The 26,272-nt window shown below is 34.7% G+C and overlaps 1 protein-coding gene across 2 annotated transcripts in view; it reads left to right on the top strand.

Annotated features, from left to right (window-relative positions):
- Positions 1-26,272, top strand: part of LOC106103843 (protein pellino) — a 52,410-nt gene that overhangs the window by 4,626 nt on the left and 21,512 nt on the right. For both annotated transcript variants that reach the window (XM_013283751.1, XM_013283752.1), the window contains exons 2-3: positions 8,201-8,305; positions 18,524-18,755. In XM_013283751.1, the coding sequence (XP_013139205.1) occupies positions 8,201-8,305; positions 18,524-18,755 (337 nt within the window). The remainder of the gene's footprint in view (positions 1-8,200; positions 8,306-18,523; positions 18,756-26,272) is intronic.

Here is a 26,272-nt window from a genome sequence, read left to right as displayed (position 1 = left end):
GTAGGATGTTTAACCCGCCATTTATATAAAAGTTTTTTGAAATGGTATTGCCTACACAAAAGAAGTTGAAGCTTGTAACTATTTAGTATATCCATTGTCTTTGTAAATAAGGAAATAATTTAATTTGTTAGAAATAGTACAGATAACGGAAGTAGGATCTCTCGTGTTAAATGAATCAATGAACTGAAAATGATTGATGTTCAAATGTCCGAAGTTCCTTCCTCTCAGGTCATTAGTCGTGTGCGAAACGTACTTTACGACAGCGGAATTAACGTCACATTGTTTATTCTTCCATCGACATTTAGTGTAATTATTTTTTCATTTCAATTGATCTTACAAAAGCGTAAAGTTAATGAATGTTTGGTAGCAGGTTATATTTTATTCACGTTTGCCCTTTAGAAACCTCCATGCAAGTTTGGCAGCCCTGTTTATGCGTGTGTTGGCATCGAGGTCGTTGACCCTCTGTGGTTCGGCCTTGTTCGGTGTACTTCGCACTTGGCCAAAATCTCCGAGGTCGTAAATCACGCCCAATAACGGCCACTTGATGCCTAGACTACGGGTTAAATCTTAAGATTATCATTTGTTTAGATGTGAAACAAATAAATACCGTGATAGCTGACGTCACTGAAGTTGTTTACTCACGTTATCGATCAGTTGGCTACGTGACAGTTGACACTTCTCTAGAATGAGTATGTTGTAGTTTAGATATTAGGCAGGTTCTGTGTTCGATTCCCAATAAATAGTGTACAGTTTTATTTAGTTAAAACTTTTTTAAACCCATATTTATAGTTGTGTATAAACGTTGCCATCAATAATACTAAATCGATCGTTTCTAAATGTATATTGTCGTTTGTTTGCTCCAATTTCAATATGTTATTAAAATAGAATTAAATAGTTTCACCTTATCAAATTATTTATGATTGGAAATTCCTCGCTATATGTAAACGTTGTATGTAAAACCCATGTTTATAATATTTTGGGATTTTACTAATTTGTTTAATTTAAACAAATGTTTCATGTTTTAATTATAAATTACGTTTTAACATGATGTAAATGTTGTTTTGATAAATATTCCCAATCATGTAAAGTACCTGCGTTACGTATTTTACTGTAATAGTGTAAAATATCACTAATATAAACAACTAGCTTTCTCCCGTGACTTCATCCGCATGTAAATAAAAAAAAGAAAATATAGTATAATAGCTTATGTGTTCTTCCAGACTATCCTCTACTTCGATGCCAAATTTCATCGAGATCCGTTCACCCGTTTAGACTACAAACTCTAACAAACATCCATCCATCCATCTAAACTTACGCATTTATATTATTAGTATGATATTTGAGCTACCCTACTCGTATTGTTTTGCAAACTAGAGTGTATTACGGTACTAAGGTACATAATCTTTCTGCCCCACTCACAGTTATTTAATGGTTACTTTAACTTTTGTTTGACATGTCTTTAAACAAATAGGTCATCGGTCTCCCCTAACGAATCAGTGTAACTTTCCTACATTTCTTAATTAAATTTGCACTGATAAAGTTAATTTTCCTTTTAACTTAAGCCGAGATATTATAAATAGATACTAAATGTAATATTAAATAGATTGTCTTATTTTAATGACGTGTACATTTGTAACGTATTATTCAGAACCTGAGAGTCTTTTGTTATGTTGTATTAAAAATAGTAGTTTAATATAATAGTTACGAATATTACATTTAAAGTTAACCTTAGTGAGATACAATAGGGGCAAGGCTGATTGCGCCAAACTGCGCAGAAACAGACGCTTCATTATACTGCGCAACACTTTATGTTAATATATTACTTGTAATAATAACTTGAAAATCAATACTCATTGATTTGATTTATAACTGAATCCAGTTTTTAGTTTTCTTTGTTTCATCATCAACTTCCTTATCCTACTCCCATGGGTCGGCGCAACAAGTTTTTGTCTTTCAAATAACTCTATCGTACGTCATCTCAGTCATCACTCCCTTTTTTCTGGGTATCAAAAACCTACTTTAGGATTTGGCACTATTTTTTGCGGCCGGCCGCTTGCCTGCCAACCCTAATTGGGAATTCTTTGTTTATGGCATATAAATTAATTAAACCGTTGATGTTATAAATTAAGACTCTTATGCCAGGGTTATATGTACAATAACATACTATAGTTATATAACGTATATGCATACTTTGACACCAGAGGATTCAATTGGGAAAAAAATCGATAAATCAAGCTACTTGTTTCTTAGAATGCCTTAAATTTTAGTATCGAAGTTTAACTTACAAATTACTATAATCGACATTCGACACTGATTTAAAATCTCATTTCAAATGGTGTACAAAAAACGCTCCTTTCTGTTAATCGCTACGTTTTCAGACTCTGCGTCGATTCCGTCTTAATTTCCGGTTGTACGAAAAAAATTGGACCCGTTGAGCCGCCATTGACTAAACGCCAGCGAAATGTTCAATAAATGGAATGATCGAGATAGAATAAGATAGCTAGCTTTTATATGATTCTTTTTTTACTCAATATTAGTATGAAAATCTCCAGCAGTCATATGACATACGTTGAAATAATATGTATATTTATCTAGTAATTAAAAATGTATAGTTTTACTGAGTTAAACCCAAAAATTTAACTTAAAATTGGCGTTTTTGTTTGTTAATCGCTGTTCCTCGCAACAATAGGTAATGGTTCACCGTGGGTAATGTGTTACGTTGAAGGCGTATGTAATAGTAATTGCTACATGTAATGTTTGGGTTTCTAAGTCGAAACTGTATGAAACATCAGTCATTATAATTAAATCTTTTTTTAATATTGTCACTAAGTAGGATTCAATAGTCGTTTTCAGCCTTGACTTCTAAACTAACTTAAATTACCTCTCATTACTACTAAATTTCGTACAATTTAAGTGTGAAAGCGAAAAAATTGGTTAATTTTTCACCAAGTTAGTTTAATAACATTCGGCCAGTCTGATGAGGGTGCTAGCTGTCTCCCTCGGCTCCGTCTGCGCGGATTAAAAATAGTTATTAGGCTATGTGTTTTTCCAGACAGTGTTCTACGTCTGTAGCAAATTTCATCCTCATCCATGCTGTTGTTCTGATACCTTCTAACAAACATGCAAATTGCTCGTTTGTATTAGTACGATGAATGATGAATGATGATGAATGATGAATGAAATGAACGTTAAGATAATTTTGCCTGGTATATTGCAACAGGCACTTAAAGGTCGGTGAAATCCTACCTCAATTGGGTTAAATCGTGAGATCTGTATACAAGACATCAAATAGAAATATATACGGGCTGTAGAAAGTGACCGCGTGGATCCAAATGCTGCTTGTAACGAGATCGTGACCGTGCGAACGGCGAAAGTGAACAAACACGAGAGAGAGATGCGGGGAGTGGGGTAAAATTGCACTATTATATGTATTATGTTGTATTGTTAGTTGTGTGCCTATTTCGCAATTAAATCCAGCTTACGTTAGTTTCACACGAGGGCGGAACTGTTAAGTAGAGTAGTAGGCAGTGAAGTATTGGTATTGTTTGAACGCACGCCTACTGTCAAAACTGTGCTTTTCTGTCTCTGCGTTTTCCGTAAAACTCGTGTTGCTTAGCCTTATTTTTCTGCCTTCGTGTGAACTGGTTAAGGTAAAACTAACGAAACAGTATTATACAATGACTCGCAAGCGTTATACGTTTGTGTATTGTTCTAGTGATGGGTATTACGAAATATAAATAAATACGGAATCTCAGATGTTTAGTTGTCGTTTAGACAAAGAAATTCTTACACTATGTTAAGCCTTTGTTGGATGAAGTACGCAGCATGGTATTAAAGGCCTTAATAATTTGTAAATATGAACTCTTTATTGTTTTTTTTATTATTTTTCATTTTCTTTTTGTATGTTTGTTAATACTTATATGGTTTACTTATTTTTTAAAAGGCATTATGGGACTGACATGTTCTAAAGAACCAAATTCCCTATTAAAAATAAAGAAAAAAAAGCCTTTGTTATGCTATGGTGATTCTGTAGATTCAGTTTAGCAGGCTAAAAATATGTTTATGAAGTACCGAAAAATTCCGTTACTATATCCGCGGTTTTCTCGACAGTAGTGGAATAATGTAAATAAATAATGACTAGTTTATAAATTCGGTCACGTTGTGAGATGATATCGTTACAAGGACTGTGACATAATTTTTTACAACAGTCAATAAAAGGTACACTTAAATTAGAAGTACATGTTCTGATGTTGGAATAGATTGTCCTCTAAATTAACATCACAGTTTCATAAAGTAACAAACTCGACCAAACAGAATACAAGTGTATTTAACTTGTAATTACATGAGTTCTGTTTCAAATTGTTTAATCTTAGCACTGTCTGCACTGCACTCATATCGTATAAAAGAATGTACCCTTATCAATTTTAACCATAAATCACTGCAATATGTGAATAAACTATCGCCTCGCAGATATGAGTCAATAGAATTCTGGCCACGTAGGTGTGACTTAAACTTCCGTCGTCGGCGTCAGTGGACCGGACACGGAGTAGCCTTTTACCGTCGTCATGTTACGTCTTTGCACTCGATATGAATGTCTGATTCATCTATCCGTAGTAATTCGTGGAACCGACTATCGGGTGAAGCGTACGAGTTAATTCAGATCGGTATCGTGTGAAGCAATCTCGGCGAAATTAAAATGTACCGGTAGACGGAGCCTAGACCGGGAACGAATAATTGCATTGAGACATGCACGGACACGGTATAGGATTTATATAATACAATAGTCTTTTTGTTTTTTTTTTTCAATCTCATAGATATGGGATTAATTAATACATAGCACCAATCGGACTATTTTGCTAGTATTTCTCCTAAAGATTACCATAGTTTAGGTCAGTATTGTTTAGTTCATCCCTTGGTTAACACGTAAGCTCTAGGTAAATAGGTCATAGAGATTAGACCCAATGTCATCGCATTATCATAAATTGTAAATCATTAGACAAAAAAAATCTCGATACAAAAGTTATACGAGTAAAATTTTATATTGAAGAACAAAATTACGTAAACCCAAAATCTCCCGTAGTGTGATATAAAAGTATTCGGGGATTTACAATTGGTAAATTATAATTTCTCATTCAGAGAACTGGACGGATTCACAAGGTGTTTTCCTTAGTGAGTTATCAGCTAATGGAGGTTATGACCCCGATGACACTATGGGGTAGTGAAATTTCACGTATCAGCGTGTCATTTATCAAATGAAATGTTTAATGCGGTTATAACGTGCCATGAAATAATTCTGATTTTGTCATTATCGAGCACACGCTTTAGGGATCCCTTTGTTCTATCCTCATGAAATACCTAATTCATACTGTTTTCGTAGTGCATAATAATTTTGTAATGAGTGAAAAGACTAAATTATTGTACCGCGTGCCATTGGTTCGCCACCCCTGTCCTGCAATATATCATTTATGAAATATAATCCCGAAGTGTGATTTCTTTGAAAGATAAGTTTATTTCAAAAAGGAATAATAGATAGCCGTGGGCTAACAACTTTCTTAGTTGGTAATTATAAATGTTTTAAAGATGTATGCGGCATCTTCAATCTTCAGTTGTTAAAAGTTTTTTTTTTGTAAGTTGGAAGGACAGCGTATAACTGTTAATTTAACTTGCGTACTACTCAGAATGTACTATTAAAGAATTCCTTAATGAACAATTAATTCACTCTAACGTCTTTTTTTACCGTAATGCGACTCATATTACATGGAACAGGGGATTTATCATTTTTCAGTTTAAATTAAATGTTTTTGTTACACAGTTCTATGGTAACCATGATGTCATGCTGAACGCTAACGTTAGGATTAGTAAAATAAAAAATAAAATAACATTTAATTATTATCAACACTACAATTATTTTTTTATTTAATTAATTAAAGGATAAAGTAATATCTAAATGAGCATTCCAATGCTGACCGAATTGGATCCTAGCTCATCTTTGAATGCTGGGTGCTTCTCGTTGAAGTACCAAGCGCTATACTTCCGCGAGAACCCTTGGGATTATCCACATGTCAGGAGTACACATTTTGTTCTAGAAGAATCCTATTTCGGATGTGACAAAGCGGGTTAGGCAATTCGTGTCAGGCACTGACCACTTAGAGCTTAGCTGATAACGCTCGTATTGTATGTTTAGGGCATAAGCGACCTACTTACCCCTTTGCAGAGCGCAGTAATAGCTAAAGATAAGCTATCGCCATTGCGATCGATATCGTGCTAAACAAACTGTTCCAATTGTAACCGAAAGTACCATCAAACAGCTTTCTTGTTTCATTATAGTCACGATTGTTGAGATTTTATTGCCATTTAATACTTGATGACTTGAATGTTAACAACGAAACGATGGGGACATTAACCAGAAAGTGTTAAGATTGAATGTGGATGGCTACAAAGAAAGAGGAAGACCGAAGAAAGTATGGATGGATTGTGTAAAAGAGAATATGCTTAAGAAAGTAGTGGATTCAGATATGACGGCTGACAGAGATGTATGGAAGAGCAGTACATACTCTGCTGACCCTCCGTCAGGGATAAGGGCAAGTGGATGATGATGACTTGAATATTACCAACACTTGATCAACATGGCGAAATATGCCTCTCGCGCAAATAGTTATAACAAATCTAATTCCATTCTCTATTAAAAATTAAAATTATTTGGAATGGGTTGAATGTTGCGAGTCAATATTAATATTTTTTAGACGCGCTTCGCATTTTTATTTTGTACATTTGACGTCTGTTAAGGAAATAATTCTACTAACAGCGCACCTTTGAACCGGATGATTTTCGTGGGATTTTCCTTAAACAGGATTTGGATTTTGTACTTTTTATTTAGATTATTGAATGAGGAATTTTGCACTTGTCTTTTTATATAGCGATTTTGATAAGCGATGAAACATTAGCGATACAAGTTTTGACAAATCTAGCCACAAAGGGCAGATAAAGTTAACTATCAATGTGAAAACTATAAAACATAGTGGGTATTGAAAATTAGAAGTACTGTCTACATGTAGGTTGTAAGAAGTTGACCGCATCGTTTCAGTGGGCTTACGTAAGTGTCGGTGCATCGGCCTCAAACCGGTTTTGTCGACTGCTCATAACTTACTCCGGTAATCTTGACCCACAGCTGTCCGCCACTATACATTTTCCTTTCTCAGTTTTGACCGTAGATGTGAAGATTGGCTCCTATCTCCGGAAATTGGTGGGTGTTCGTGGGCGTGGATTATCATGAAATCAACTCGCTCTACTATTGTTTATTATCTTTTATCTTGTACCTTTTTATTTGGTAATGTTTGCGCCCTTTGAAATTAAATCACGTACTATATGGAATTTTTGTTATATCACGACGTAATTGTAGTAATGGTTTACATTTTTCTTTCGAGACAAAGGCAGCTTCTATAAGGGATTTAGTATATTCATATTACAAAAAAATCTGATTGTATTTCCTTAATAGGAGTATAAAAACCTTCGCCATATTTCGGGAAATTACGGAAATAATTCCTTGAATACATGGCGCATTGCACAAGAAAGTGATGTAACAAAAAATAGCGATTGACACGTCCCAAGTCAAGATTTTCAATATGTGGTTAGGCTATAAAATCAATAAATCCTTCTTTTCCGTATTCTCATTATAATCGACTTTCTTGTATGTTTTTTTATTTGACATTCATTGTGTTGATATCGTTGCCCTTATTTCTCGTAACTCACATTTAATAATAAATGTGATAAAAATCATTAAATTTAATCAAATTAGAGTATAATTCACTATCGCATTTCGTTTTTAATGAATTATATTTATTGCGATGTGAACCCCGGTATCTGTTCAATGCAGGAGTGAATTTATGACCTCTGTTGTGGGGAGAAGACTCAAGGGTGCGACCCCAAAGTACCTTTCTCACACAGACTAAAATGATTGCCTTTACTGTTTTATTACTCTGTATATATTTTTCTTTTATTTAATGTAGTCAATGCTACAGTAAGAAAGTAAAAGAATTGTTTAAATCTGATTTAACCATTTTAAGACGCACAGAATATTATTTTATTCAAATAAAATATTTACGGGTTAGCATTTAAGGTATAGAAATTCAGATGTTTTCTACAACCGTATTGCTTTTGGTGTTAAACAATAGTTTAATTCTTGTGTTTCCTTTGTTTGCAGTGCTGCGGACAGTGCGGACTCACCTATTCTGGAGGAGGCCGGTGAGAGCGGCTCCGAACAGAAACCAAAGCCACTCGTCAAATATGGAGAACTTGTTATACTTGGGTAAGTGGATTTGTTGACAATAGGGCTGTCAATTTACCTTAGATAACTGAAAATTAACAACAAATGCCTATGATCTTTAGTGATGCGGACTCACTTTGACTCTAAGACTGATGTTAAACTGGTAGCCTGAGTATGCGTCTAAGCCTAAAGAGGTAGCCCTTGCTTATGTTAAGTCTGGGAACGGTAAAACATTGGAACTATGATTGAAATGTTCTTAGAACATGATTCATATTATAAATGGTTATTCCCCATACACACCTAATTTTTAGTTTTACCAAAAAATTAGGGATGTATGTATTTATTGGTGTTTGTAACGGAAACCCCAACCAACTGTGGTAGGTAAAGTTGATATTTTTTTACGATTAATTCTTAGAAGTCAATCCTATTCACTACATTCGGTTGTTGTTTATTTTTTTTAATGTCAAAAAGGTGTTCACTTTAATTTAAATATTTCCGCGTGATTATGGCTGAGATATGTTTTATGACTGTGTGTGGATTTCCCTTGACCAGTGAGTCAACGATGATTGCATCTACCCTTGTTGGATGCATAGTACACATTGGACACGCAAATGTCAATTTTAATGAATACTTGTATTCTAACAGCGACTCTTCTCATTAAATGACAACATACAAAAAGAAAATACATGCGTTGATGTTTGGTTTGTATGTAAAAACTTTATATAAATACTGGAATAGTATTTTTTTACCTCCGACTAATTTAATAGGAATTGTAATAGCGTGTGACGGATTCCTTTATGACTATTTTCGAGGCTTAATGACATGGCATTAGACAAAATTCCAGTCAATTTGCGATGGGTAATCCATTTAATAGTCTACTATTACCGAAAAATGAACTGCCGTGACATACAGACATATAATTTGCTCTGTTTCGTCTAAAAGAAAGAAAGGGCCATAATATATACCAGTCGGGGCAGTGAAATTCTACGGTTAAAAGGAGCATTTGACGTCATAAGGTCTCTAAAAAGGTAGCGTTACCTTAACTGTTATAGAGCCCGCTTTAAGATCTTTGCATGAATGGGCCGACTTGCCCGGTGAAATAACACCACCACACATAAGACATGCGGCAAGTGGAAAAGTGGATTTGACCGTGGAGGAGACGCATAGGAAGGGAAAATATCCTCTGTATGTGCGTCTCCTCCGTCGATTAAGGGTAGGCAACGCATCTGAATTGCGGATGTCTACGGGCATTGGTCGCTTCGCTATTTCGGCGGTTTCAGGTGGCTGCTTTCTCGTTTGCCACCTTATAATATAAAAGAGCACTAATACGTATGTTAGCCCGTTGGTTACTCATCTTCAACACATGTCCTAAAACACATCTACCACATGCGCTTGCACGTTAAAACTTGTACGAGGAGTGTCTGAATCATCACACCGACTCTTTTGGATTTGATTAGTCATGGTGTTTCTTATGAGTACAGTTAACTACGTTCGCGGTATCCCACAGAAAAAATTGTCTTGCATCTCGGAAAGAACTTAAACTTCGCTTCTTCTATTTGAGTGCTATTGATGTTTTGATAACATAACTTTTTGTTTTGCGTGAAAGGTGACATAATTAAGAAGGGAGTGATGACTGAGATGACGTATGATAGAGTTATGTGGAGGACAAAACCTGTTGCGCCGACCATACGGGAGTAGGATATGGCGGAAGATGATGATGAGATGTTTTGATAACATCAAATATACACTTTACCCATTGTGTGATATACGCTTATGTTATTTGCTGTGTACACAACGAAACGATTATTAAATTAAAAGTGGAATGCTTGATTGCTTATTGTACGATATTTATTTTTATGAAATCCTCTCATAAGTGATTTATAAGTGGCTTAATAGTCAGAATATTTACGGGTATTGAATTTGTTTCTTTTATTAATTTAATTATTTTAACCATATTTTCCAAAGAAATCGTTACCAATTAAGGTTACCTGGTTTAAATAAATGGGATCACGGTGAATACGTTTCTCAGATATGATTAAAAGCCGGTTTTTGTAAATTCGACTTACTCAAAAATATTCATTTTTTTGTATATAAAGGCATAACCGTTATTAATTTTTTAAACTTGTTTAAAATAAGTCTAATCCTTAGGTAGATGTGGTATATACAATTAAAATTTTTTTATACTATAAAGTTACGACCGACCGAAGCGATCGTTGCCCATAGACACACGTATCTGCAGATGCCTTGCCTACGTTTTATTAACAGTGGAGGGGAAGCAAAGAAAGATAATATTTCCCTTACTTATGTATGTCTCACTCTTGTAAATCCACTTTCTTTTTCCCATGTTTCCCATGTCCGAAAATATGGAAATGAAAGTGAACTAAAATTAGGCCTCCAGTAAGCAGTGCGACAGTTGATAATATAAACACGGTTAACCTAACACATATTACTTCTTTGTATCTCTGCTACGTGTGATTTTCCTCCCATCAATTAATCTATATTTCTAGAGGCCGGTGTCATTGGACCCGATCAAGGTCATAAACGTAACCGGGTTAGCGTACAAGGGCTAGCGTTATTGCGCATTCCTTCCGATTCTATGATTTTCGCATCACGATCTGCGCCATTATAGTAACACACGTTAGGTTTTTATCATTTTTAACATTGCAGACAATAATTGATATTGAGTTTTATAGTAGCTGTTACAGTCTTTTTACACATTTTTGGGTTTGCTTGTTATGTTGTTACAACCGCTATGCAAAAACTAACGTGTGTGGCCTGCATTATTGATTTCTCGGAGCGAAGTCTTTGTGTAAGACTTCTTTGAAAAAAATAATATTGCTGTACATTTTTAATCATATTTCTTTCGAGCATTACATAATAGTTTACTCGTGCGTTTAATATAGCGTGCTTTCATAATCTCGATAATACAATGCTTTTATTAAAGTTTATTTCTATGTGATTTATGTCTATAAAAATAATTAAAAACTTATACTGAAACTTTCGATTATAGTAAAATTTACAATTAACATACTTTAGCGCCCGGTCTCGTTCTCTGCAGAAGGCCTATATCTAGAAAGGGAATCTAAATCTCGTGCTGCATACCCTTGCTCATTAATGTTCGAATTCACAAAATAGTTAATTATGTATTTCCTTTCATTTTGAGTTTTATTTTGTATACTTAAGTTAGAAAATCAATTGAGTTGTAAATAGTGGTAATGTAATGTACGAAAACACATAAAATGTTATCGGCCCCTGTAATAAATCGACAGATTGTTGGCGCGTGTAATCCATTACTGGTCGCGTTGGCAATGAACGTAATCATGTTGCAGTTGCACCTGACGTGAACAGTGTTGGGATGCGCTGCGTGATCTTGAACTTCAGCCAATGTTACGCTCAGAATAACTAATTAAAATCAATAAATCCGACTAGCTGTTCGATGAAAATCACGAATCTAATGACACCACTCTCGCGAGGATAGTTTCAATACTGTTTGCCACAAGACCCCAATGGAATTACATAAGCGCGATTGCCTTCTAGTCCGTCGGGTGAAAAATTCTTACCCGTTCCAAATAAACACTTTTTTAAACATCTAGCTCATCGCGACTTCGTCCATATGAAATTAAGAAATAGTGAAATACCGTACTTTTTTAATTATAATCGGCCCAGTAGTTTTTGATTTATTTCAATAATTACAGAACTATTTATGTTTTTACTGGTTTTTTCCTTTATAGAAAATTATTTGATCTTACGATCAAGTGATATACTTTGCTGTAATCATGTTTACGGTTTACGCAAATTACTTTGCAAAATTATACTAAGGCGCGTCTAAATGATTGTCCTAGATAGTCGCGGAGCGTGAATCTTTGTAATCATCACTGTTGGACCGTGGACCGTTATTTGACTCGTAAGTACTGGCTACTGTCGATTGCTCGAAACGGTATTATAAATATCAAAATATTTGTTTTAAAAAAATCTGTCTTGATGAGTGTCTATCTGATCTTTGTCATACGCGCTTTATGAAAAATCCTGTATTTTTTTAGATAGACTTTATTCTTAGCGGAAATTTATAAAGTAGATTTAAAAATTTACATATGTTTGGCGTGCGTCAATGTTTCAAGGTGACATTGTTTAATTATAAAATTGTTTCCAATGTATAAACTTTCAATGCAAGTGTAAACTGCGAAGTACCGCACGATGTTCAAATGCATACAGGATTTCGATAGAATAGTCATTTTATTGCTTCGAGTATTCTATAAATGTCTTGTATTGTACAGCCTTATTTAGTGTTACTTATGGCATTTATTACTGTTTTTTCATAAGGGTTGAAAACGTATCTCTTATATAATTTTGTTAGCAATCCTGTAAAGTTAAAAGAGACATAGCATACAAGATAAATAGTTTAAATTCGAATATCTATTAATTATGTATGCGTTCGAAGCCGAGTTTAAAGCAATTAAAACAAGCAGTATTTGTTTTGTATGAGAGCAGGCTAACATTAAAAATCAATATTGTTAAAGCATGCTCGTGTTCAAACTGCAATTAATTCTACTCGGAAATGTTCCAACATTTCTCAGTAATGTTTTAAACGTCATTAATACTTAGGTGATAGTGGCTATGCACGCGAGTATTTCTCACAAGTTTTGTACACCTATAACGTGTGTTTCACCGATTTGAAATACTGTCATCTCTGTTAGAGACAGTTATATAATTGCTATCAGATTTTTGCATGTGTAAACCTACCATACATACTAAGACGTGATAGTGGTAGTGGTAGGGGCAATTCTAATACAACGGCTAAATTCCTTTTAAGCTTACCCTTTAAAAAAATTCTACCTGTCCCAATAGAGCGTTACGTGTGTAGCTGTCATAATAATAGACGGAACCAGCGTCTGCAAGTTATTTAATAGTAATAACCAACGAGGTAATGTAGTTTTTTATTGTTTGCGTTTAAATGCATTAATTCCGCAACCGGTCTCATCGCGGTGTAATGTTAGCTCAAAGGTCAAGATCTAGAAGTATCTAGTTATAATAGCAATCTGGTTATGTCTTGTGTATAAAGGTAGGTCATACCAAGCTTACGTTACTCTGTTTTAGAAGATTACATTTTGGGAAATTGATCTTCATTTAATTGTCTTATTTTCAATATTGTTTTAAGTTTGCCGATACTCTAGTCTAATCTCAGAAGGTAATCGAACTGAATGATCTTGTCTCAGCTGCAAGTAGCTTAACTCACACCATAGAGAACATTTTGTTTTTGCTCCTATTTGAAATATACTATGTTCTTTGCAATAAAGATTTGTACTTTTGTATTTATTGAAGTAACTCAAAAACTGGACCGTTTTAAAATATTCTTTAACCTTTAAAAAGCTATGGCATCAGTGAGTAACGTAGGCTATATTTTTGAAGTCGCAAGCAATATCTAGTTTATAATATATTAAACATTATGCGATAAATCAGATTACGATGTCTGTTAGCCTTAGAAGGTTTTGCAAGATAACAGTAATTAATTATATTTGCTACGATTGCTGTACTTCGCGATCAAGGAAAGAGACCGCCAGCCTTGTTCCTTAAGAGGCTTAAGTACATTCTCGTTATTAGTGCGATGACTTCCGTGATATTGTGACAAGTCTTTGTTGAGCTAGACACGTAGCTCATCGTAGCATTATTACAAAGTGTATTTCTTTCATGTCGGGTCCAGAGTTCGAATTATTTATCTACTAGCTTTCGCCCGCGACTCCGTCCGCGTGGAATTTAAAAAAAAACTGAGTAGCTTATGCGTTCTTTCAGATTATCCTCTAGGTTTATACAAAGTTTCATCGAGATTCGTTCAGCTGTTTAGGCTACAAACCCTAACAAATATCTATCCAACCCTCCATCCATCCATCCATCTAAACTTTCGCATTTATAATATTTGTAAGATTATTAATCCATTTCATTTGAAAATTCAATACGATCTGAGAGATCGGAAATGTCTTTGCTTAACTATACTTTTGCCTTGAAATAATCGAATGTCTTTGATACAAAATATCTATCGTTATTACTTTATTGATTTTCAAGTTATTAAGTTACTATGTGGAATATTTTAGCGATATCTTTTGCAAAATCTTTATTCCAAGAGTGTATATACCTAGCGCAGAATTTCATAGAAAAATATTACCTTTTGTGATATAAGAAGCTTAATAGAAGACGGTATTAAAGTTACAAGTTGCAGAGTCTTTTGATACATAATGAAAGGATTACGGGAATTCAGTACAAAGGGTCCTTTAAGATAGATAGATAAATAAAATATTTAGAACATATATTTTTAAAACGCATTATGCATTGAAGTGTTTCGAATTACGTCACTAAGTTGGAAATCTTACAATTCTGATTTATAATTTTTTTTAATTAAATACTAGTCCGATGTAAAAATAGTTAAAAAAATGTAGTATTATTTAGCGTGACATTAACTTTAATAATAATTTACGTTATTTCCTTGAGCGTTTCAATAATCCGCATTCACTTATATAATTGTTTGTTTTGCAGTTTCTCTACTACTATCGATCCATTGCCCTTGAGAGTTGGCATACGATCTTATTAACGACTTATGTTTTTGATTCAAAATTTTACAATAACCGATGAATATTTTTCATTACAATAGGTGATGGACGAAACCTAGAAGGGTCCGAATTCAACTGTCTTCCTTCTTCAACATCCATAGATCTAGACATACGTCGCTTTCAAGTGCTCTTAACACCGCCTTGCTTGAGTACATCATCATAACTCAATTGATAACATAATTTACCATTGTTCTTCTTCCAATTTAAGATGTTTTCGAAGCAATATTAAGTAAATCATTCCCCGTCATACCTACGCTTATGAAGAGTTTCTGTAAAAATAACTTGTGTACAAAACCCGTAAGAATGTTAAGCTCTTCGAAGCCTGGTGTGTTATGGTAATAGACAGGTAATCTTATTACTCGTCTTACAGCCCGCTTGTAGACTGCAACTCTACCTTTATTACAACATACATCTTAAAGGCCATTCATCCCATTAAAATCTATATCTTCTATACATAAAATAAAATTGGAGTGTCTGTAACATCAAAAGAAAAATTCCAGATTTCGGGAAGATGATGTATTAGCGTTGCTGATAGTGAAAATCGCATTTAAAAATGTTATGTCTGTCTGTCCACAAGCCGCATTTGTTCCGGGTAATCTCTGAAACGGTTGGGCTGACTTCGACCAGACCATCACTGAAGGGTAGCTGACATACACGGGCATGTTATAATACTTTTTTATCTAAACATTGCGTGGACGAAGTCGCGGGCAACAGCCAGTTAGAAATAGAACTTACGCTTCAGTTGTATTTAAAGGCATTTATGACAGTTTCTGGCAAATGAGACTATTTATCGTGTCTGCCTCTATACTAAATGCATTTGAGGGTATCCTACGTGAGACTAATGTTTTACAACACTTTTGTTTATCAACTCAGTAATTCGACCATTATTTAACTTAATTGTAAATTTAAGTTCGATTTCTCGAATCTTGACTTGAAATATTCGTAAAATGTGAAAATAACGCGGATATCGACCGACTCTTGAGACGATCTTCACAATTTGTGGATTCAAAACTCTCGCACCAAGTGTCGTTTTAGTCGCTGTTTTTTAATGGACTCTCTTTGAAATTATATTGAAATCTTTCAATAGAAAAGGGGCGTTAAAGCGTTGGCGTCGTTACAGCATTGCACTCTGACCTTTGGATGTACGCCAAACTGATCTGCTACTCTTGACGTTGGCATTCAGCCTTTTGTACAATTGTAACTATGTTATTTACTATCCTTTTACGTAATACTTATGAATGAACTAATACCGATCACATTCATTTATGCACATGTTTAAGAACACAGTAGAACCTCGATAACTCAAACCTCGGTAGCTTAAAAACCTCTATAACTTCAAAAAATAATATGTGCCCTTCCCATCAGAGCCCAAAGCCTCTATAAATTAAAATATTTTGTGTTTCCCTTGGAGTTTAACTTATCGAGGTTCTGCTGTATATGTAAGGTACTTATAAATATCGTTGTTTTATCAGCTGGATCTTTTGAAAGCTTAAATCGGTCCCCTACCGCTGTCCTCATTTAGTGCACTCCTGTAACACCACAATACAGCTTCAATGACAATGAACAAAACCAATACAAATAAAATACCTCCTGCTATGAAACCGGTTTTTTATTTTGTGACCTATAAATTAATATTAACATATTTCTATAAAAAAATAGAGTATAGCCCTATTCAGCCTCCTGCTGATTGATGGCAATAAGATGATTGTATAGTTTTCTATGAGTTGGTGTATTTTTAATGTTTTTTTTAGTTAGTTTGCTTATTATTAATTTGCTTAATTTGTCTATCTTGTGTTGATGTTATTTGATCGTTATAAAAAGGAAACTTAAACTTGGTACTTCCAAAACACACGAATATAGACAATAGAACGATTTCCTTTGAATATATCGTGAGAAATGTAATTCTACTTGTTTAAACAAGTATCAATTTAACTGTGAGTTTTCACACTAAAGTCTTGTACGAAAATATTAATATCCCTCGTATTCTTCTTGAAAAAAATAAGATACTAATGTTTTTCGATACAAGTGCAACGGCAATGTCAGTCAATAAGTCTTCCTTCCGTCAATTTTTTTTAGTCTATATTCTGTTGTAGATACTTGTTTACTGTCCACCATTGTATAACGTTATTTTATTCAGTACGAAGCCATTTCATCATAAATTGGATTTCGTTTATATTTAGTAACGTTACGAGAAAAACAAGAGTGTTGTTATGCAAAATTGTAAGACTAAACTCTGCTTGTTTGTTTTTTTAGTACCAGAAAGCAAACAAGAAAATAGTGACTTTAAAAGGTATAAGTTCAGTAACATTAGCTAGAACATAAATGTCACATATATACATATATACGATGCAACACCACATCTAAAAAAAGGAGTTTTAAATATGGATGGCAAACGAAGAAACAATAAGACGAAGGAAAGCATAGTGATGTAAACTGAACGATATCTGCAAAATTACTTATCCAATCCGCATTGTGCCTGCTTGATCGATTTAGGCTTTGTAAGTCTTAGGGTATGCTTGAGCTCCTTCGTAATGAGCTATTCGACAAACTATTCACACACTATGTTGTGTACCTCGCCTTACGTCACTTTACACAACAAAGGTTGCAGTTGTTAAGCTTCACATGCACGGTGCATCCACTTGATATTATCCAATTTCTTTCGCATTGTTGCCGTATTGAGCGTAATGCGCGTTTATTGCGTGAACTACACGGGTAAAGAGCGACCATATGTCGTCCGGTTTAGCATCGCCATGGCTGTGAACCAATCACGAATGATCAATAAACTCACGTCATGATACAAAATTTGAATATTTTGTAGCATATTTTATTCATGTAAACCACCGCTTCGGATGTAAGAATACATTTTATCCATCAAGCTTAGAAAAATTCCATTTGCTTTGTAATCAAAATAAAAAATATGGTAGAGTTCTGGCATCAGAAACAAAACGATGCGGAGTGGGACCTTGAAAATATATAAAAAGCTTTGTTTTGGCAACAGTTGTTTATCTCTGTCGTGGATTCCACACGTTGTATCTATTCGTTTCATTACATCACATCGCTACAACAATCCACCGTGGTTATTCTCACGGAAGTTTAACCTTTCTCATAGTCTTTTGTACAGCCAGTCGGGTTTTTGTGTTGTTAATTAAAAAAAAAGGACGAAGTCTCGTTATCATCGTATTGTATGTAAATTGTACACGTACGTTTGTCTTTATTGGTTTCTAATGACCTGAATATCAAGTGTTCTAACGCATTGTATAGGCATGCATATATCGTAATTCTTTTTAATACAAAGACAAGATTCAATGTTTTAAGGTCTTTTTAATCGGAATTCAGGAGTCATTATAGCTTAGTTACTATAATTTGGAGGCTATGGCTCCATCTGTGATCCTCAATTGCTAAGCAACGCTATTCTATTCTGCTTCAGTCACACCCGTCAATCTATAATTAATTGACTCACTTAAGTGGTTACGTATTGATCCCACTAGGAGAGTCGCTTCCGACTTCCTTTATCGACCTAGTCCTAGGCGCCTGTAGTGGTGCAGACGGCGCCTAAAGAGCGTCGCCGTCACTCCCGGTCCCAGGCCATGACAGCTGTAGCGACTCATTAAATTACCATTAAGTGTATGAGTGCGTCAATAACATAGATGTATACTTCCAGGTACAACGGTTACTTGCCGGCGGGCGAGCGTGGTCGACGGCGTAGCAAGTTTGTGCTGTACCGACGGCCGGCTGCTAACGGTGTGCGACGCTCCAAGCACTATGTGGTAAAGACGCCGCACAGCAGTAAGGCCATCCTCGACGCCAGCCAGCACTCCATCTCGTATACGCTTAGCCGTAGCCAAGCTGTCATCGTCGAGTACACAGAAGACCCCGACACTGATATGTTTCAAGTAAGTTATAATTTGTTACCTTTGTGGTCGAAATACTGGTCCATAATATCGACCTATTTGATTGTCATCACTACTGAAACAATTTTATGTTCTTATAATAGATTCTTGTCGAATTTGACTTGAATGATTTATTAAAAGGATGAACATAGAATTGGTATTCCTATATACATTAAAAAAAGGTTAATAAATTGAATACTTTAAAGTGCATTTTTATAAATTCACGTGAAACGATCCGGCGAAACCCACATCCGCTCAGTCCCCTTCGGGTAACATCCGTTGGAGGAATTGCAACACTTTCTTAAAGTACTAATCTTTAAAAGCGAAAAACGTTTTACTTATACAATCAAATGTGTGGATATCTATGAAAAGCAAATGAATTGTTTTAGTACAATACGCTACGCATATCGGATTTCCCTAGCTTAGTGTAATTAACATTTCCTGTATTTAAAGCCCGCACGACAAAGGCCATTGTAAACGGAACAGTTTTACTATACGCCTTCTATACTCACTTTCAATGATACTTTAATTCCGATAAAAAAATAATCATATAGTTCATAATTAAGCATGATATATTAAAAATCATGTTACAATAGTAAAGAAGAATTAAATTCATTCTTCGAAGGCAATGTATCTATATCGTAACTTTTTATTTGTCTGCTGAATTGATGACAATATTAAATGACATGGACTGCTCTAATATTTGTATTGAAATATTGTTGTTTGTAATTTTTCAAATAGAGTTAAAGTGAGGAAATATGTTATAAGTTGTAGAGGAAACTTTATATAGAGAAGGAAAACATGCGGAAGATAACTGAATTTATTGCGATTAATACACGACAAAGTTTTTTTTAAAAAACTTGTTATATTTAAAGCGTTGTGAAAACAATTGCTTGAGCAATTTCATCATCTCATATTTGTCATCACACAATGCTTGCGGTGCAAACACTCGTTGTTAACAAGTCTCGCCCGATAAGCGGTCCCAAGACGCCCTCGACAACACTGCTTTCGAAACAACCACATAAAACATTGTTGTGATAACGAAAACATTTCACAAGCGCACGTGTGCACTTTCAAACCAAGTGATAATGTTTTGTTCTTTAACTATACATGTTTTTATCTAAATTAGGTCAACTAAAGTTTTAGTTTACTTAAAAACTTCAAGTTACAAAGTGATACAACTATCACTTGATAGTGATGATACTGCTATCATTTACAATGTAAACACTCGGAAGCTTGTCACTTCGTGACAAAGGGAATGTCTGTTGTGTTTTTTGTTATTGTATATCCGCTCACAATAGTTACTATTATACTATTTTAAAGCATTTTTTATTTATTGAGAATAGATACATCTGAGTTTTCTACCCGATTATATTTGTATTAGGTACTTTGCACAATTTTATTTTTATTTATTCTGTTGTTGCAAATTGCAAACAAACAATGCGACGAGTTAATTTACTCTCAAGTCGTTTGGTGCGTGTTTACGCGGCGGCGGTATCTAATCGGCGCACATGGGTTACTGCCCCCCGGGGCGAGGACAATGCGTTGGTCCCGCCAGCCGCACGCCGCACAACGACCCTTATCAATAACATCTTAGTCCCTGTTTCCACTGAACGATTTGCCACACGACTACGACCAGTGGAGAAAAACGAGATTAATTAAAATAGCGACGAAGTGCGAAAGCTCCGTGGATGTCAGATCTAAAGCCCACTACACATCTTCAATTCTAACTGCACAGTTCATTTAAACTGAAGGTGTGTAGCTGGCTTCAATGGAAATTGAAATATTTGCAACAATTAGAATAAAATGTTTGAGCATGAACATTGCAAATGATGGCATGTCTTGTTACTTAGTATAATCATGTTTGTTGCAGTTAGAATTCAGTACATTTACTTAGTCCCCAAATGTTTGCTGCTGGATGGTCGTTCAATTGACCGTAAAGTTTGCAGCACGGGTCGACGAACTATCGCATCCTGTCAGTCGGATCCGATATTGTTGTAAACATTGCTTGAAAACGTCTGATGTTTGTTTTTTTTTGTACTTTATGCCAGCTGTGGATTTAAAAACTTACCAGACCATCACTTTTTTTCTAACTAAATTGGTTTCAAGTGATAATCGCAACTATTCAGACGCTAAAACAATGTGCTCCAAATTCTATTAACGAACTAAGTTAATAATAGTTAGAATATCTGGACCGAAATATTCTAGATAGCATTCCATCCAGTCCAATTATTTAATCGAGAGTTACGTTAAATTCTTCGCTAAATAGACTAAGCACCTTTCTACTCCAGTCTGTTTGTACTTTATTATGCCAAATAGTTACTCAGACTCAAAAGGATACTTAAACAGTTCCTTAGTATGAAAAAACTACACTAACTGACTTGCTAGCGCCCAATAACTTTTAATTCTGCAATAAATTCTACAGTTAGTATGTACGCAGGTGGTCTTTCAGTATTTGTATGTGGAACACAGCTATAAAGGTACACATATGGGCCCGTAAAACGGAGAATACAAGTTTTTACTGGCCGACGGATGCCGATGTGCGGCAGCTGGTGTGTTCCGCAGCTAACTGTTTGAATGGATCTCGCTACAGATTATGTAATGCAAAGTTTACATGATATGGCGCCATAACTCGGAAGTAGCTTTACCGTGTATTTCAGTTCTATAGTTAAAACTGAATGTGTGTTGCTGGTTTTAGATACGCGATAGTAATAAATTAGTTTAAAACGTACGGACACCTGAAAACTATCGCATAACTATTTTGAATCGCTTTGATTCCTATTAGCTGACATAGCGCACACTACTCAATTTGTAGTTTGACTAAACAGTTGAATTGGCATTAATAAAATCGACAATCGCACAACTGTTGTACGATAGTTTAGTCAAAGACGCGCACTAAATGTTTCCGGAAAAACTAATTGACTATCTAACGCAACAGTGATAGTACAGGTTAAAAATATTAAGATTAAAATAAAATGATAAAATTTTTTATCGTTCAACATTAAAAGCCTTAGTAAGTTTCACTTCCATAGATTTTAGTAAATCGCAGACTTGAATGATTGCTACTTTCTCTACACTTTGAAATTGCAATTTATGATTTCCGTAACGTAATCGCTGTTTTACGATGTTTTAACTTTAATGTCTGTTCATCTTTCATTTTATCTACGTCTTGTTGGATTCTCCTTTTGTTGTATTAACGTAATTTTACAAAAGTTTTATAAATTCCTTCACATAAATATATTTTTGTGCTCTCAGGTTTTTAAACAGTAAGAAAGAAAACATCATGTTTATATATTCATGTTTTTGGCAATGTAAACTCACGGTAAATAACACAGGGACATGCGAGTAAGTAGGTAGTTCGCGTGCATCTTAGAAACATGTTCAGACTTGCTTCCGACGTGCACTTGAGTTTACATTATCTGTAGACACATAGATATACAAAGTGTAGTTGGCGGTCACTTCACATGCGTACCTGCGTGACATATAGGGTTGCCAACTCTAAGTTAACACTTAGCACGAATGGAACATGCAACGATGCAAACTCGAAGTGGTATCCCTAGTGATATTTCTGACGTAACACTTAGGCGATTGAAACTAGTTTAAACGCCTTAAATCCAGGTTTTGTTTAAAATGATTCTTATGATTTTGTTTAAAGAATACACGATTGTCTACTTGATAGCTATAACAACGCAATGAGAAGCTTTGTAGTTAGAGATGATCATATTTTATAGCCGAGACACACCTCCCAAATTAATTATCCGAAATACTTATTGAGCTACCGCGCTCTATCTTTCGGCCGCGTCTTCACTCAGGTTAGGTGGAGTCGTGGTCAAGCGCTGGTTTATTTATGTTAAAAAAATGCATCACTTTAGCTAAATGTTAGCTTACATTTAATACTTGCACTTGCTAAGTGTTTAAAATGAACGGATGGATAGAATAAATAAATTGTAAGTAGTTATTGACGCTTTCGTATGTAAACAAATGGAAATATGATAAGAATTTATTGTTTTGACGCTCGCTCGCAGAATTTACCTATAGTCGAATTCAATGGAAATGGGAACTAATAACAAACCTAAGTAAAAAAAAATACCTTTATACGACTACAATTAAATTAATAATTTGGTTAAATCATACTTCACACTAACTAACTTGTAAAATGTACCTGAAAGGAAAGGTTTTGGCTTCTTAAGCACAGGATATCCTTGTTAAAGAGCCAATACGATATTGATGCTGTAATCACTGATTATTCAATGAATAAAATTTGTTAAAACTAACATTATACATAGGAAAGGTTTAATGGATGGATGAATACATACACTAAAAATACATACCTCCTAAAAGACTTGGCTCATATTTAGAACATATTGTGGGAGAAACCATAGGCTATTTACTTTTTTTTTTTTCTGCGCGGACGAGGTCTCAGAAAAGAGAATTGAGTGGGATATACATACGGTTTTAGGAGTAATGTAAAGATATGGGTAATAAAATATTCGTTCCGTTGTTTATGCAAATACAGAGATATAAAAAACACCAACATAAAATGGCATATTTTTGGCAAATTTCCAAGGCCATAGAAACTGTTCCACTTATAGTGAATATGTAAATATTACAAATTGCAAATGGAATATTATTTACATAAAATTGATAGTAATTAAGGCTTAAGAAAAACACTATAATACAGAATGTTTCGAATTGAGTATTTTGGACAATTGGTTTTTAAAAAGTATTCAAGTTACATACTTCCTGTCACGATCTAAGTCCGTTACTGAGGCGGATGCGCCGGCGTGCATATTGCGCCGTTATTGAAGCCTCTGACGTCACACGCTGCGGCCCGCATGTCAACAAGGGTGTGTGACGTCATTTATAGCTAGGGTTATCACACATAACTTTGTACACATCCGTATTCATCTGAGACATTTTCATATAAGGAACATCTGACCTTTTAATTGAAATAACATGTTACAAAGCATGGTAATCCACACAATATTTAACATATTATAATTATAGATCTTATATAATTAAATACAGTACAAATAGACTAGTTGTTAGGCTATCTCTAATGTTAATCCTAGGAAACATTAGACTGCCGTGGCAACCTTGATAAGTGTGTGTGGGGGATGGCTAGACGGTGTGGTGGGGCCAAGGCCGTCGCCTGGCCGACCGCCGCTCAACACCACCGCAATCAATACCTTCCTCTTCAATCTTACATCTGCATTGAAAAACCCTGCAGTTTTCTGTTTTTCCTCCCGAACGAAATAGCTAGCCCCTATGTTGTTTAGTATCGACTGTACCAATATTGCGTAGAAGTGGAATCCAATATTAGATTTTTTATTAAACGTGCCCGAGGCCATCTAACTTTGAAAATCATAGATGTAGACGTATAAAGATGTAATCTATATCGAGTATTCCATATAGATTGTATCTTCAACTTCCGTACCGTAGTGTAACGATCATTACGGCCCGCACGAACACCAATCACGTCCCTCCATTACAACTTTATGGAAAACGAATTTGTATCAAGTCTTATTGCCGTTCGTTATGTAACCTTTGTTACATGAACCTCGCTCAAAGCTCGTGTTTCAAAGTTATTACCGTGGAGAAAACATTAATACAGTTATCTAAAATTTGTATATGCGTGATTTGAAGTATTCATTTGATTGGAACACGTTATAATTTGTGTAATATTACAAACTTCTACGTTATGTTAATTGAAACATTTCTTTTTTTCATCTGAAATCTTTTGAATAATCGATAGTCTGTGAGATGGCAATTTATACAACAACTTATGTGAAGTCAAAAGTGAGGTGTTTCTTTATTGTTTAAATTTAATTTTTGTTGTAATAACATTTCCTTTATCATTCTTAACAATACAATACAGAAGCAGTTGCGTAGTACTTTGACGTTTTTTTCTACGGCGTAGAATTTTTTAGCGTGGAACTCCACGGTCAAAACATTTATGCAATAACGTATTGTCATTGCTATTATTCCCTTTAAAAGAACAGAGTAAAGAACATGTTTTCCACAAGTGTTTAAGTAGTGAAATCCCACGATTATAGTACAAAACATTACTATTATCTAATCTTAATGCCGTTTTACAACTATCTGCGTATTTCCCGACACAAGCTGCGTAAGCGACGATGAATTATCGCCTTCTAAGGCATTTACTGTTAAATGCAGCATTTGAAATATGATTGACCGTCTTCCTTAACTTTTTAAACAAACCCAGTACAAGTTTTTTTATATCTGTAATTTAGTTTTATCTAAAATGTTTAAACCCTTCAAAATTTTGATTCTCTTCGGCTGGTAATCTAATGTTTAATATGTTGAAGGAGTTATTGATTTACTTAAACTTTTCGCTGATGAAAAAGGTTGAATTCTAAAAATAAATATCCGTAGTAGGGACTGCGGTATTGGCGTTGACCCAATAGACTGAAACCGGTGAAAGTTCTCTCGAGGTTGAACGCTAAACAAGTTAGCTGAGCTTCTGCGCCATTACCTCGGTATACAGCGTCGCTCTTTGTAATACAGTACTTGTTTAGAACTTAATTATAACGAACACCCGTATCTCTTGCTAACGACTAAACTTTGTCAATAAAATGTACTAATAACTTTATCGAATCATGACAAATTAAGCATATTATGACGGTGGACAAATTAGAGTTCGTAGTTCATATGTTTTTATTTTAATCTTTGTGCGAAAATTCTCATAATTTTTAATTATTTGCATCAGGAATTGCTTTCACTTTTTGTATAAAAATTGTAAAGTACTTAAGTAACTTTTTAAACTATATTTTTAGTATAGTTTAAAACAATATCATTCGTCTTGATGCTGTAAGAGGTTATTATACAATCGATGTTAATGTAAAATTGGTTTTAATTAAATTGTAAGGATTAAATTTAAAATATTAATATCGTAATTGTCGCAATTTCTCATCTCATAGTAACAAAGTATAATAATGTATTACTGTTCCTATTTACGCTAAATGAAGTTTTATTTTCCGCTTGCATATTTTAGCACGTTCCTAAAGGTTGGGAGTGCGCGTTTAGAGGATTTTGCACTTTGCTGTGAACCTCTTGAACCCTGTCTACATTTGTATTAAGTTATATGAATGTGGATTTCATTTTAGTTTGTGCATAACTTGTCTTAATCCAATGAAAATATTGAGTAAATTAAGAAACGACAATTACTATGTATGGCAGCCATTACGATGATTCCATTTCAGTTATTTTGTAACAATTGCGTTGTAAATTAAAGGTAACTAATTTCATAAAGTAATGTGATTTTTTTCAAGCAATATTTTAGAATTACCACTTTTTAACGTAATGTGTAGTTTGTATTATTTGGATTGGAACGCTACATAGATCATTGCTCGGCAACAAGACAGGGGTGTGAGGTGTCGGTTCATCGGACCTTGAAATTCTGAGGGAGATGTTTTATCGAGCTTGTTATTTGGCGTCTAGACATATTGTGTCTCGGAGCAAACGCCCACACTGCTATACCGACTGCTTTGTTGTTATTA

This window comes from Papilio polytes, unplaced genomic scaffold (genome assembly GCF_000836215.1).
Source record: "Papilio polytes unplaced genomic scaffold, Ppol_1.0 DF823700.1, whole genome shotgun sequence".
Classification (NCBI taxonomy): Eukaryota; Metazoa; Arthropoda; class Insecta; order Lepidoptera; family Papilionidae; genus Papilio; species Papilio polytes.
Note: the sequence above shows the minus strand (reverse complement) of the source record. Positions and strands in the feature narration are given on the sequence as shown.